This window comes from Gorilla gorilla, chromosome 14, assembly GCF_029281585.2.
Source record: "Gorilla gorilla gorilla isolate KB3781 chromosome 14, NHGRI_mGorGor1-v2.1_pri, whole genome shotgun sequence".
In the NCBI taxonomy this organism is placed as follows: Eukaryota; Metazoa; Chordata; class Mammalia; order Primates; family Hominidae; genus Gorilla; species Gorilla gorilla.
This window is the reverse complement of record NC_073238.2, coordinates 74640148-74656316: the sequence shown is the minus strand read 5'-3', so window position 1 is coordinate 74656316 and position 16169 is coordinate 74640148. Positions and strand designations below refer to the sequence as shown.

Sequence of the window (16169 nt, the reverse complement as noted above, 5' to 3'; positions counted from 1 at the left end):
TGGCATTGATCCTCAGTTTAGAACAGGCCAGTTACCATATTGTCCGGAGTGGGTCCTTGACATTCAGGAAAGATACATCCTTAGACCTTTCAAAATTTGTCATGCCTCTCTAACCTAAAACAGCCCTCATTAAATGCACTTTAATCCGAGCACTGGTAAGTTGACAACTTCTCACACAGAGTCAACAGTTTTTGTTTTGTTTTGCTATGTTTTTTAAATAATTGAAAGTAATTTATACAAGTAGCAATTCTGTATTTATAGATACTGAGTAGTAGTAATTGGCCTCATTCCAGTCTTAAAATGAGTGTGACACATTCTTGCATTACCAAAATCAGAGAACGTTACCTGTGATGGACTTTTGGGGTCACAGGATGGTGGTTAAAACTGTGAAATCAGAGTATGCTCCTATTTCACCTTTCATACATGATAGGTTAGGGCCAGAGGGTTTGGCAGAGAAGGCAGGTAGTATCACTTGGAGGAAGTCAGCATGAGTCACCTTGGGTGGCTGGAGGAGTCACAGGATTCTGATTCTAGAAGGGCAGGTGTTAGCTAAGGACAACCAGGTAGGTGGGAAAAGAAGGGGAAATGCTAGAGGCAAGCTTTACTCAATTCCCAGATTTATTAGGATGGAGCCAGCTCTTCTGTACTTGGTAATCATTGACTGACTTTCTGAATTGAATCTAAATGGTACTTTATAAACCTGACAATTCCCTGGAATGATTAGCAAGGCATATTGTAGTTTCTGGTCCTGTGCCTGCCTTTTCATTCTTTTTCCAGTTAGGTAATAGCCCAGGCTATCATAAAAGTAAGTACTTCCTGACTGTTTAGATGTCTTGTTGTAAACTTTTCCCTATTACTAACAAGACGGAGTAATCTCTCCAAAATTCATATTCTTGGGCCCTTGGCCTTTCCTCATACTTTCTCCATTGTTCCTGTGTTTCTCAGATAGTGGTTTAAAGTAAATGCAGTATTTCAGCCCAGTACAAGGTTTCTTTGCATAAATGGCCATATACAAGATAGGAAAGTTATAAATAGGATTTTATCACAATCAAAGTACTTGGGTCTAAGCTGGTTATAGATTCAACTTCAATGCTTACATGTAGTGCTGATTTTGAGTTTAGTTCATAGGCTTGTAATTGGGAATAAGACCCTTTTTTAGTGTTTGGTAGTAACTCTGATTAGTCAATTCTCATGCTTTAGTAGGATCCTCTGAGATGCATGCTAGATAAATAGTACTGTTTTATTGTTTCTATTCATCTTCTGTATTTTGACAGTTATCTTTCATAGATACATCATTAACATAACTTATCTTCTAATTGGATTTGACTTCCTGGCAGTAGTAAATAAACTTTATCCTAATCCCAGTCGTCTCATTTATAGAATGAGTTTACAACTGCATTGTTTTCCTTATAATAAATACCATTGTGATTAGAATACCTGTGCCCATCGTGGCAGTTTCTACATGGTATCTGCTCAAATCATCCTTCAGTTTTTGCTTATTTATGAACTAAGTGCTAATATCTAGGCCTGTATTTTGTAATACGGTAGCTACATGTGGCTTCTGAGCATTTGAAGTGTGGCTAGTCTGAATTGAGATGTGCTACAGTATAAAATACACACTGGATTTCAACTATTTAGGAAGAAAAAGAAGTGAAATGTCATCAATAAATGTTTTATATTGGTTATATGTTGAAATGGTAATATTTGGGGTATATTGGATTAATTTTATTGAAAATAGTTTTGCTTGCTTGGAATTTTTAAATTACTCATGTGGTTTACATTATATTTCTCTTGGACAGTGTTGATCTGTGTGTTTGCTTATGGTAATATATCTCTTACCAACCTTCCTTCCCAGGAAAAAGATTTTCATGGCCTCAGTGTCTGGTTCTGTATCTGGCTGTTTGTTTCATGTGCTTCTGTTGGCAAATCCCATGTTTCTGACCACTTCCCTCTTTTCTCAATTTGGCTACTTAACCTGTCTTAATAATTATCAGCTGTATTGTTGTAAGATCACCTTGAGTTATCTTTATTTGGTTTAGTATTGTGGTTCTTGACATAAAGTGAATACCCTTATGAACTTTTTTTTTTTTTTTTTTTTTTGAGACGGAGTTTTGCTCTTGTTGCCCAGGCTGGAGTGCAATGGCGTGATCTTGGCTTACTGCAATGTCCGCCTCTCGGGTCCAAGTGATTCTCCTGCCTCAGCCTACCGAGTAGCTGAGATTACAGGCATGCACCACCATGCCTGGCTAATTTTGTATTTTTAGTAGAGACGGGGTTTCTCCATGTTGCTCAGGCTGGTCTCAAACTCCCGACCTCAGGTAATCTGCCCGCCTCTGCCTCCCAAAGTGCTGGGATTACAGGCATGAACCACCGTGCCCAGCCATGAACTTTTTAGAGTGTTACACAGTCTATATTTTTTAGCTTTAGTAAGTGTAAAAATGTCCTATAATTTTTTTTTAATAACTACATTTCCTTCAGGGTATTATTTTTCTAACTAATTTCTAACATTTGACCTCTTATTTTCAAAATATTATAGTATGGCTTGGAAAGAATTATGAGTGAGGAGAGGAGCCTTTCCTTATTGGCCAAAGCCATGGATCCCAGACACCCCAATATGATGACAGATGTGGTTAAACTTCTCTCTGCGGTATGCATTGTAGGGGAAGAAAGCATGTAAGTGTTATCAACATATTTCCCTAATTATATAATAATTTAATACAGATTGATTCATTTAATGTTTCATTATCTAGGCTAGAATTTACTAGAATTTAAATAAATGTTGAGGTATATTTAAGCAGCTAATTTAGTTTCTTATTGGCTGGAAATTTTTGAGTAATTATTTCTCTTAATTGATTTATTAGTTATGGTCTAACATACTTCTATGAAAAACTGATTTCCTTATCATATTTAAACTGTTTTTTTAACTGAAACCCTAAATTAAAAAAAATTCTAAATGGAGGCTTTGAAAATATACAAATGGTTCTATTTCTTATGTGATTTTTTTTCCCAGATAGAATTATTTCAAACTGTAGGTCTTCTCTATCCCCTTGTAAAAGCAAACATATTACGATTTGGAAATCTATATATAAGGCAGATTAGAAAGTGATTTATGTAATAGTAGTTTACTGGTTGAGGGTACGAAGTCCTTGAGCATAAAGCACACACTAGAGCTGTAAAGAACTTAACCACATTTGTTAGGAGTATAATTAAATACCATTACATACATATTAAAGATAATTATAAAGATAAAGATTTTTAAAAATTAGGGTTCTGATTATCAGGAAGCATTTAAAAATTATTTAAAATGCCTTTTAAAAAAGATAAAAATGTAAAAACTAAACAGGCAAAAGAACTAACAGAAATATCCCCCATATGTAGGGGTTGGCAGAGTCCTGTAAGGGGAGCCTCCTGTGTTCATTTGAAAATCAGCCTTGTGGAGGTCCTGCTGGAGTTGGTGGGATTGAGCAGGTTCGGCTTGATGGTTGGATAGTCAAAGACACCACTCGGCCTCAGCCTGGCAGTCTGCCCGCAAAGTGTGCCTACAGTGTTTATCTATAGAAGAGGTGTTGCCACACCCAGCAGCAGTCCCAAGCGTGCAAAGCCAGGCATACAGCTTCAGTATTTAAGGCCATATAAATGTTGGTGTACAAATCTAAGAGTGAAATTTATGTGGACATATGATACTTTCTGAGCTTCCCTTCCCACTTTCTTCCTTTCCCCTTTCCCCCATCATTTTTAAATTCTTTTAACCTCCTCTTTTTCCCTTTTCTTCCTCCTCTTTCCTCTTGGACTCTTCCTTGCTTTTCTTTTCCCTTCCCTATTCTGTTATCCTTCCCTTTTCCTTGTTTCTTGACTTCAGAATGGGTATCAAGATCCTGTAAGTAACATTTAGGACTGCATGCCCATGTCCACGAACTGTGAGCTCCAGTGTGCTGGATGCTGTTAACTATTACTTAAAAGAAGAGGAAGTATAGTTTTTGCATAATTATTATATTTTATATTTGAATATTTATAATACCATACTATTATATATTTTCGACTATCACTCAGCTTCGTTTACTTAAACTTGTGAGGCATAAGAGTGCAGTGGTTGAGAGCATTTATGTGGTGCCCACCACATAAACTGTCTGGTTTCAGATTCTTGCTCCACCATTTCACAGATATGAGACCTTGGACAGATTGCTTAACCTTTTTCTGCCTTAGTCTCCTAATCTATAATATGGGTTAATTATAGTACCTACCTCAAACAATTGTTATATACTTTAAAATGAGTTGATGTTTGTAAAGTGGCTTAAATGGTGCCTGATGTGTAGTAAGCATTATATAAATGCTTGATAAACATCTTCACAGGGTTATTGTCAGGGATAAATGATTAAAATGTAACATGCTTAGAACTGTGCTTGATACATGGTATGTACTCAGTAATCTACTTCTAAAATATATTGGCTGCTTAGGGTATTGACTTCTTTAGTAAGATAAAGCAATTGTATTATGGCATTTGTGTTTGCTACTTGCAATTTAATTGACTCAAATTTTCCAATAGCCTTGAAGAAGTTTTAGAAGCTTTAACTTCAGCTGGTGAAGAAAAAAAAATTGACAGATTTTTTTGTATTGTGGAAGGCCTCCGGCACAATTCAGTTCAACTGCAAGTAAGTTTTGTGTGTACATAAAAGCTATTTTTAAATGGCATATATTACTTTTAACGGTTTTATGATTGGTTTATATGAAAACATTGTTATGAAGCTCTGCATGCCTTTTAATATTCTTTTATAGCATTATTTATTTATTTATTTTTTTGAGACGGAGTCTTGCTTTGTCGCCCAGGCTGGAGTGCAGTGGCACGTTCTCAGCTCACTGAAAGCTCTGCCTCCTGGGTTCACACCATTCTCCTGCCTCAGCCTCCCGAGTAGCTGGGACTACAGGCGCCTGCCACCATGCCCAGCTAATTTTTTTTGTATTTTTAGTAGAGACGGGGTTTCACTGTGTTAGCCAGGATGGTCTCGATCTCCTGATCTCGTGGTCTACCCGCATCGGCCTCCCAAAGTGCTGGGATTACAGGCATGAGCCACTGCGTCCGGCCTAGCATTATTTTTAGAATATAGAATTCCTATTTGTACTGTGTCATAATTTATCTTATAGATACATCTTGGCACACAACAATGGTTATTTCCTAGGTTGCTTTTCGTGTAGTAGAATTATTAGATTTCCCTGTATGAGATATTATCATAGTTCTATGAACTGTTTATTCTATGTTAGTCTCTTAAATTACTTTAACTTTTGAGGTGTTTTGCCAATTAGGTCAATTAGGGCTTTTCATTGTTTTAATAACTGAAAAGTTGAGCTTACGTGAATAATAAGGAAACCCAAGGTTATAGATGTTTCCAAAAATACTGCTAAAAAGACACATTTAGACTTAAACATTTAAGTATTCAAGCTGAATAATATTCATTTAATTTCTCTTTCTTTTTTTAAAAAAAGGAAAAGAGGCTTTTATTGGTATAATTGTTCAAAAGTGGTCATCTTAAAAAATATTAATACCTGATTCTCACCTCCATACTTCTAAAACTTAATTGGCATGGTGTGACCTGGACATTGGGAAATTTAAAATGATCCTCAGGTGATCCTAACGTGCAGCAAAGTTTCAAAGCCAATGTGTTAATAGATATGAAGTAAATCTCTTTCACACTTAATAAAAGTAAAAAGTTATAGTTTTTTTTAAAGGTTCTGGGTGCTTGGCCATTTTATTGTTTCTTGGTACATTAGGAATAGAAAAGCTAAATCTGAAATAAAATAAAGTGAAAAATTAAAAGTAAACAAATGGTATTTTAAAAATAATAGGCTGGGCGCGGTGGGTCATGCCTGTAATCCTAGCACTTTGGGAGGCCGAGGCAGGCAGATCACCTGATGTCAGGAGTTCAAGACCAGCCTGGCCAACATGGTGAAACCCCATCTCTACTAAAATACAAAAATTAGCCGGGCATGATGGCAGGTGCCTGTAATCCCAGCTACTCAGGAGGCTAAAACAGGAGAATCACTTGAACCCCGGAGACGGTGGTTGCAGTGAGCCAAGATCCTGCCACTGCACTCCAGCCTGGGTGACTGAGCGAGACTCTGACTCAAGAAAAAAAAAAAAAGAGAATATGATAGGAGCTGTGAAACTAATAATTTAGTATGACATTTCGGATGACAGTGTTAGTGAATAGCCAGTGAGGAACCCTATGTTGTGATTTGGTTCTCTTCGAATAGGCAGGATTGAAGACCTGACTAGAGGGTCTCTATGGCATGGGTCCTGCAGGAACCTCTGTAAGAGAGCCCCTTTTCATGCATTCTGGGCTTGTTAGATGACATTGGCTTTGAGGTCTGGGATGTGTTCCCCATCTGTGACATCGACCTTGCGCATTTAGTTGCTTGAGAGACTAGAGTCTTTTAATTCATGTACTGCTAGCCTCATTTCCAGTCTCCTCCTCTTCTCTTTTCTCTTGCTTTCTTGTCTCTTCTCTCCCACCTCATCTCTGAGCTCCCCCTTCCCTGCTCTCCTTTTCCTTCCTATTGCTTTTCTTTTTCCTTTCTGTTTTTTATGTCTTTCCTTGTCAGGTTGATCTGCTGTCATCTGGTGCTTTGAACAAGTTTCTTTGTCATCTGGTCCCAGGCTTTTTATTCATCTGAAGATTAATGAAGAGTAGCCCTAAAGAAAACTTTGTAGAGGAAAGTTGAACCATTACTTTATCTGATTTTTTTTTTGCAACTATCTATGAATCTATAATTATTTGAGAGTAAAAGGTTTAAGAAAATATTGGTAAAACTGGGGTCCCATCCTTTTGTTTACAACAGTATTACATTACATGAGGTTTTAAACTGTAAGGGAAGAGATAAATAATGGCTTGTTAAAGACAAAGCCCTGTTTTGTCCTGGTAAATGACATGACCTCCTCATTTATTGGAAAGTTTCGACTATTGCAGTCTAATTCTTGGTTATTTGGAATATTTGTTTTGGCTGTCATACATAAAGGTAAATATATCTGACCTTTATTTTAATTAACTACAAATTAAATTGATGAGTATGAACTTGAAGGCAAACTACGTTGATTTAAAAAATTTAGGGGGTAAATTAAGTAATTTCTTTTATAGGTAGTTCTGCTTTTATTGAAGGTGCTCTTCTGTGGAAAAATAACATTTCTATAGTCATGATAAACTTATATTTAGTCAGTAAATATCTAGAAAGAGAACTATCAGTTAAAAGTTTGGGATTTTATAGGTTACTATTCTGTAGAAGATATTAAGACTTAAATAAATATTAAGAATTCTGTTTATGTAAAGTTTTGATACAGGTTTAATTTCTTTTATTAACAGCTCTAGTCAGACTAAATTAACGTATCATAAAATTTACCCATTTAAAATGTGTGTTTCAGGTCAGGTGTGGTGGCTCATGCCTGTAATCCTAGCACTTTGGGAGGCCAAGGCGGGCAGATCATGAGGTCAGGAGATCGAGACCATCCTGGCTAACATGGTGAAACCCCGTCTCTACTAAAAATACAAAAAAATTAGCTGGGTATGGTGGTGGGTGCCTGTAGTCCCAGCTACTCGGGAAGCTGAGGCAGGAGAATGGTGTGAACCCAGGAGGCGGAGCTTTCAGTGAGTTGAGAACATGCCACTGCACTCCAGCCTGGGCAACAGAGCAAGACTCTCTGTCTCAAAAAAAGGAAAAAAAGTGTGATTCAACGTTTTTTTGTATATTAACAGCTTTGTGGAATCTTTACCACAGTCAATTTTAGAAGATTTTCATTGCCACCCAAAAGAAAGTCCCCATCCCTTAGCTATAACTCCACAATCTTTGATTCTTTCTAGCCTGAGACAACTATTGATCTACTTTCTGTCTTTATAGAGTTGCATATTCCAGACATTTCACGTAAATGTAATCATGCATTATGTGGATCTTTGTGATTGGCTTCTTTTACTTATTAATAGCAAAATATTTTAGAGGTTCGTTCATGTTGGAGTACTGCATTTTAAAAAATCGCCACATAATCGTCTGTCATGAGTGTACCACATTTTATCAGCTGTCAGTCGACAGACATTCGGGTTGTTTCTACTCTTTGGCTGTTATGAAAAATGCTGCTGTGAACATTTGTGGAGTTGATTTCTTTTTAAACTACTGCTTACTTGCCATATTTAGTGTTGAGTGAATAGAGGTAGGGAGGAGGAGAGCTTAGAGCAATGTTTTCCTTCCATAGTTATGGAAGTCACGGGAATGATACAGTTTCTTTTTAATTTTTAATTTTTGTGGGACATAGTAGGTGATGATTCAGTTTTTGAAAAATTTTTGCCAATATATAAGTAGCTGATTATATTTGCTTTTATGAAACTAATTGCTTTAGTTGTAATTATATTTTCTGTTACAGTTAGTAGTAGCGTTAATTATTTGATATCCTGTAAACACTAAAATAAATTTCTTGATATAGTTCTTAGAGCTTAATTTTTAAGAAGTGAAAGATTATTTTAGCATCATTCAAATTTATTTCTTTCTCATTTTTCTGATATGTTCAGGTTAAATTTCCATGCTCTTAATTGGGAATAGAAAATGGAAAGAATTGTTTTACATTCTTATTTTTTCTATTCAAATATTTTGTTGAAGGCTTTTACTCCTTAATAAAGGTTTCTCATTGTTTTTAAGCCTAATGTGTGAAATAGCTAGCAGGTAGCAGGCTTCAGAGTAAAAGATACCATTTTCTAGAGTGCTAACTTAGGCCAAACAAACAAAAAAAGGTAACATAGATACTCTTTTCTGCATATTGCAGGTTATGCTCTTTCTATATTCTTTAAAATTATCAAAAAAATTGTAGTAATATCTAAAAATACCTATTTCTCTGTCTTTCTGAATTTTCCACAAATAAAGTAAATTTTGAGGTGGCTGGCTATCAATTTTCCTATAAAACTATTTGTACCCATTTTATTCCATTTTAATAAATTGCATTATTAAAATGTGCTAAACTAGATGACATTAGCATATCGCCAATTAAAAATAAAACTTGTTTATTGGTGAATAAAATAGGAACCAATTGTTTACTTTTAAATTGGAGAAAATGAGATAGCAAAATAAACACATTCTTCATTATTCTTTTACTGCAAAGTATATTTATGACAAAGTATTTTTTTAAAGGAGAATAAGGAGAATTGTTACTTTTTTTGTTATTCTGATCCTAATAATGATAATTTGTTTATGATTATGATAGAATTGAGCACACTTCCCCCATTTGATATTATATAGTAAGAAAATGTTAAACTTTGTACTTGGAATAACTTTATTCTCAGGCCTTGAAGAATATTATCAGGGGCCGTGCGTGGTGGCCCACGTCTATAATCCCAGCACTTTGGGATGCCGAGGCAGACGAATCACAAGGTCAGGAGATTGAGACCATCCTGGCTAACCTGGTGAAACCCCGTCTCTACTAAAAATACAAAAAAAAAAAAAAAAAAAAAAAATTGCCTTGCGTGATGGTGGGTGCCTATAGTCCCAGCTACTCGGGAGGCTGAGGCAGGAGAATGGCGTGAATCCAGGAGGCGGTGCTTGCAGTGAGCCGAGATCGCGCCACTGCACTGCAGCCTGGCTGACAGAGCAAGACTCCATCTCATAAAAAATATATATATATCTATATCTATCTGTGTATAGATAGATCTATCTATCTATCTATCTATCTATCTATCTATCTATCTATGTATACACACACACATATATATTAGGAAAGAAAGTACAAATATAAATCTAGGACTTAAAATAAGCATACATTACTTTTTTTTCAAACATCAGACAGGGTTTCTCAGCTGCAAGCAACATAATCACTCTAGGTAATTTAAGTAGAAAATGTTATTACAAAATTAAATATGCTATGAAACAAATTGAACAGATTTCATCATAGCCTATATCAATTAATTACTTCACAAATTTTGTACCTACCTTACAAAATTTCTGGTAGGCCCAGGGAATCATGTGGGTGGTTTGTAGCTAGAAGTAATACAGAAGATACGCTGCACTGTATCACGGCAATGCTCTAATGGAAGTGCCACTCCCAACTCTCTGCTGTGGTCAGCACTTGTGACACCAGGGACAGACAGCCTTCTGCCACAGTTGCCCCAGGAGAACCAAACCCTCCATCGTAGTGTCCAGTGTTCATGTGTGTGCTTGTCCCTCATGTTGGCCAGTTTTTCCTTAGTAGAAAAGGACTGGGATAAGTATTGGTTAACCAATCTCTAGTTTCTGCCGTCCTTTAATCTTCTGTTATTTTTATTTCTCTCCTCTTTTCCTTTCTGTGTCTTCTGTCTACTCTTGTCAGGGTCATACTTTCCTGGAGTATCAAGAGCATTTTCTAGATTTCAAAGAGTTTGTTGAAACCCTTGCTGTTGGTCATACGACTGATTGAATTGTGATATATTTTTGGAAGGGAACCAAAACATGGGAATCCTAGAGCATTTTGGGTGGATATTTGGTTCTTCTTCTGTGTATATGTCCTCAGGTCTGCAGTGATAGAATGCTGTAACTTCCTTTTCCTGTGGTTTCTCCCTGATCCAGTACCCATGAAGTTGCTGATGGGAGGGTCAGGAACATGAATGGTCTTAGACGATCTGCCACTTGTAAACTGACATGTTAGTCTGCCATAGTTCTATTGGTGCTGTCAAAAGACGTGAGCTCCTAGGTTAAAAACAAAGGATTTTATTGCTCACAGCAATAGCAGTAGGCTGGGTATCAGCTTTGTGTCAGTCCCAAAGCCCATATTGTGACACTCATAGTGTAATGTGAATACTGCCAGTTGCAGTAGGTTGTGTTTTAGGAGAGAAACCTTGAGCATAGGGAATATTACTTTTATATTATGGGCAGCAATGACTGTAATTGATCTGATTGATACAGGCTATGATGAAATCTGTTCAATTAGTTTCATAGCATACTTAATTAAGTTCAGTAGGGACTGTGGGCGGCAGAATGAGTCCTGTCTGAAGTATTTGCCTCAGTCCTGCCTTCCAGGTCCCAGATCTAGTCAGCTGAACAAATCCCATAATCCAGTAAATCATCAGAGTCTACCTTATAACACCAGGTGGCTTTCTTTTTAAATTTTTTGATTCATCTTTCCACTTGGCCCGAGGTGTTAATTCAGATACAGTATGATGTGTTAGTGATTGTGCAAACTTCCCCTTATTCAGCAAAGAAGTCTAGGACAATTCTTTCTTCATAACAATCCTAGTCAGTGAGTTGAAGCTGACCTGATTGCCTCCCAGGGCTGATGTGGTGTCACTGATCACTTTAGCTGAAATCAGGCACAGATTTTTTACCACTTCCCATTGTAGGGATAACTGCCTGCAGAGTACACATAGTAAGTCAGTTTTTTTCTCCAGGGAGCTCCCCAGAGTAACTAAGCATAGCTTCCATTTGGAGAGATCTCCATAGTTGCCTAAGAGTTGCATGACATACTGGTGGCATTTCTTTAAACACTTGAACATTTCTTATGATCATACCTGTAGGGTTCAAGTCATGGTGTTTTTGAAGAGAGAGGCAAGTTAATGCCTGTCTTTCACATAAGATAAATAGTCTTGAAAGGTGTACATGGTGCTCCTGGAAGGAAAGTGTTGTTTGTAGTTGTTGGGACGACCCAAATAGGAACTTTATTAGTTGAGGGACTACAGGGTGGCAGAGCTTTCAACTTGGCTTCCAGGTGGCTGATAAATTTTACAGTTCTTGGTTCAGGAAATAATTAAGTCTAACAATTTTTGGAGGGACTGTCTGAAGACAGTCAGTCCAACTTATTCCTTTTTGTCAGTGCCATTCACCCACCCCACAGAATGACTGAGCTACAGTTATGGGAGTTGGAATGGGGTTGACATCCAGAGAGAAGGGAAGATGTTTTGCACGGGAGATGCAGGAGCTGGATCTATTCTGATTGACCTCTTAGTAAAGTGTAGGTAATGGTAATCAAATCATGGTCAGAACTTTCTGGTGGTAAATGGCAGGATGTGCTGTAGGAGAGGAACTTTGAACTTGCCTGCACTTTGCTCTAAAAGGAGACATTATCTTTATTATACTAGACATGAAGTGAGCCTGCTCTTTGCTCTGGAGAGATATGCTGTTTTCCAAGATTGTTTCGTATACACACATCCTTGAAGAGCATCTAGATCAAAGACCATCAATGTCTTTACTTGCAATACAAGTGGAAATGAAATATGAGAGACCCAGGGAGAATTGTCTTGCAACAGACAGAAGACCACAAACCTCCTAGTGTCACCTTGGCTACTTTTCCTTTAGCCCGGTTCTTCTAATGTTGTTCCTATACATTTGTTATATCTTGGATGTAGATTGAATGGAATGAAACCCTCATTAATTTTGATTCTTGGGAATACCTCAAGAATATTTTCCCTATGTTAGTTACTGAATAAAGAGAAAACATGATTTCCAAAGTTTCTGAGTCCAGAGAGGAGAAATAATTATGTCAGAGAGCAAATAAAGGAAAAGATGGGAAGCTTGTTTCAGAGAGAAAAAATTGTTTGGTTGTCTTTGACGGTTTGATGTGAATCTGTAGCATCTTTAGTTCTGAGCTTGCTCACTTAAAATATATACTTAAATCCTTTTACTTAATTTCATTCAGGGTTCTAAATATCTGATTTTAGTATACTCTTTAGATATAATACCAATAGCTGGGTTTATGTTGTCCTTCTGTGGATCTCTGCTTGTTATGATTATCTAGTAAAGATGACCCAGATCTTGTCATTTCTTTACCCACTGTTGAAATACATAGCCATTGTTTGCTTTAGGTTTTTTTTTTCCTATTGTGGTAGGATATATATATAACATGAAATTTACCATTTTAACCATCTTTGAGAGTATAGTTCAGTGACATTAAACACATTCACTTTGTTGTGCAACCCTTACATCTTCAGGCTTCTTAAGCTATGGTGATAACAGTGATGCAGTACTGGACAGGGGTGATTGATGGTTGGTATGTCTTTCTAGGATTCCTGTGGTAGATATTTCTCTACCCTAGAATATATCTTCCAAGGAAGCAAAAGCAAGGAATACAATCCAGGCTATTGGTGTCTCTGGAAATATTACTAGAGAAAATCTGTGTTCCAAATGTATTTCAGTGTCTGGCATGCACATGGTCTTAACCCGTATCTCATAGTAACATATGAAAATACAGAAGCTGGTCATATATAAAGAACAAGAAGAAAAAACAAAAGTGTTCTGTTAAATACCTAAAAAATAAGAAATTTGATTAAGCTTCAGTTATAATACTTATGAGTCTGACAATTTGAAAATGATAACCCTTGTTGAAACTTGCATTGTGAAATGAGGCTGTTAGTCTTGGTTCTATGAGAAGCAAGAGGTTTGATGTGTAAGGGACTAGAGGAAATGCCTGTGAGAGACCCTGGAGGAGGAGCTGGGGGAGGCTGGGAGAACTGTCAAACTCAATGCAGATCTGACCCTAGGTGAAGGAGAGAGGGAAGGAGTTGAGACTGGGTGAAAGTGTCTCAGGCTGCCGTGAAATTCTAGGAGAGCTTGACAAGCCTGTTGGGGAATCCTTGAGCCAAAGTCCCATGTGTCCCAGGAACAGGTCTATTTTAGTATACTTGCTGTGCTCAAGCCTTGGCTGGGAGCAGGGAACTGTGACTTCAATTCAAATGCTATGATAGCTTTCAGAAGGTAGCAGCTGGGGCTGTAGGCCATTTATGTTTCCTGCAGTCAAAGACTGAGAGTTGCATTGTTATGGCTGCTGCAAAGATAGTTAAATTTTTCCTTAACTTAAAAAAAAAACTCTTCAATCTGTGGATTTCATTAAGTTTAATTAGAAGATAGATCTTTGAAAGTTTGATGAGATTGCATTTTTCCATGTCTGAAAAAGTAGAAAAAGCAATATTTTTATAAATTAAAAAGGATAACTTTTTATCATTATATAAATAGTTTCATTAAAGTATTAAAAATAGTACCAAAAACCTTTCTTAAGTGAGGGATAATCACTATATTTTGAAATTTGTCAATGGGCAATAATCAGACAAATATGCCATTGAATACTCACATTAAAACAAATTAGAGGTTAAATGCCTTTCTGGATTTAGCCAAGTATATTTGCTTTGGTTGATTTTGTTCCACCTACCACTTTAATCTTCAAAGTTTGCCCAGGTTTTATTATGCCCAAGACCAAGTAAAGGTCTTATAATAAACAGTTATATCTTGATTTACTATTTTTTGTTTTAAGTGTCTCTTCTGTTCCATCAAATAATTATTAATTAATTTTCTATTTTAAATAAACTTTTCTCACATTTAGTGAAGGACTAAATGAAGAATACAGACTATTAGTAAAAGGCTTATTTTTAGGATCATTGTTGAGCTATCCCAGAAGGATGCAAATGTTAATTTGTTTTAATTCCTTTCTCTTCTGACTACTACTTTTATTGAGGTTTGCATGAATAGGGTTGATATATAAGTACCAATCAATTAAAATATCAACCATATTAAAATGGATCAGTAAATAATAAGCCAGTATGCTAGTAGACATTAAAGGAACATATAATATTCTAATGTGAACTCATATTGTCATATGGAGCATACCCAAGTATAAACTAATGGTTATCATTATCTAGAGTTTACTGGCAGTTTTCTGAATCTACCTAATAAGTCTATATAATACATTTCTTCATTTGTTCTACAATGGACAACTAGAAAGATAATTAATGTCTTGAAGGTAACTAAAAAGTTTCATAATTAACCGATCAATTACTTAGTTATTCAGTGACTGCTAGGTACTGGGCTATGCTGGGTATTGGAACTACAAAGTTGAATGAAATACACCTCTGCCCTTAAGAAGCTTATACTCAAGAATTTAAAGCCATCTAACATTTCATACGAAAATTGCAATAAAGGCAGTTTTAGAAAAAGGCATGGGAGAACCTAGAGGAAATTAATGATGTCTTGGGGGAGTTTTCGAATAAATATTTTAAGAATTCAAGTTTGTTCTTTAGTATCCCTGGTATAAATTATAGCTTCTTGAGTCCTGCAGTTTATTTCTCTGAGTCTATGTGGGGTATATGCAGTTACTTCAATGCATGTGTATAAAGTTTTAAAATCTTTGGAATTTCCCTAGTTACACTAGAGGCAAAATATTTCTCCATAAGCATCATTTACTCATTTTAACTTGATAAATGTGAAATTTAATTGTGCAAAGAGAGACAGATGATTTCTGCTATGGGGTAGGAAAGATGAATAGCAGTCTAAACTGTATCTTCCAGGCCCGGATAATAAGCTTTTGCAGCCTCTGATAGAATTTTTATTTAAGTATTTTACTGGTTCTTGTTTTCAATCTGGATTTAGCTCCTGAAGCTGATATGTTGTTGCAGTGTAAAGCCACGATTTAATTGTAAAAACATCTACTTATACCCAGGATGAACATGCTGACTCAAGAGTAAACTTTCTAAGAACTACTTACTTTTGCTATTAGACAACTTTCTAAATCTCGTCAGCACAATCAGGTTGAAAGCTTCTGCTCTGGCGGCCTTTGGAAAAACTGGATGGTCCTCGTGGATGGGGCTCAGGGATAGTACCTGTTAGTGAACCTTGAATTTTGTGCTTAAGTTTGTTGTCCAAAAAAGGGTCAGGGAACCAAAGGTTAGAAAAAAACAATCTCATTACCGAGTATCCACCCAAAAGAAAATAAATAAATATTTCAAAGGGATGCTGGCACTCATGTGATTAGTACAGCACTATTCACAATAGCAAAGATATGGAATAAACCTAAGTGTTTATCAGTGGATGAATGGATAAAGAAAATGTGGTACATATTCACTGTGGAATACTATTCAGCCATAAAAAGGAACGAACTCCTGTCATTTGCAGCAACATAGATGGAACTGGAGGCTATTAAGTAAAATCAGCTAAGCACAGAGAGACAAATATCACATGTTCTCACTTATATGTTGGAGCTAAAAATTGTGATCACATGGATGTAGAAAGTGGAAAGATAACAGGCTGGGAAGAGTGAGTGGGGGCGGAGGAGGAAGGATGAAGAGAAGTGTGTAAAGGGTGCAAACATATGGTAGAAGGGATAAGTTTAATGTTTGATAGCAGAATAGAGTGACTGTATCTGACCAAATAAATATGTTGTACTTGGGAAATAGACACCCTTAATACCTTGACTT

General features: G+C 36.4%; 1 protein-coding gene across 7 annotated transcripts in view; it reads left to right on the top strand.

Moving 5' to 3' along the window:
* The window catches only part of DIAPH3 (diaphanous related formin 3), a 490541-nt gene that overhangs the window by 150345 nt on the left and 324027 nt on the right, over positions 1–16169 (top strand). For 5 of the 7 annotated variants that reach the window (XM_055360754.2, XM_055360755.2, XM_055360758.2 and 2 more), the window contains 2 exons: positions 2537–2673; positions 4544–4649. In XM_055360754.2, the coding sequence (XP_055216729.2) occupies positions 2537–2673; positions 4544–4649 (243 nt within the window). Of the gene's footprint in view, positions 1–9; positions 156–584; positions 651–2536; positions 2674–4543; positions 4650–16169 lie in introns of those variants that run through there. The other 2 variants (XM_055360759.2, XM_063697399.1) reach the window with 2 other exon arrangements.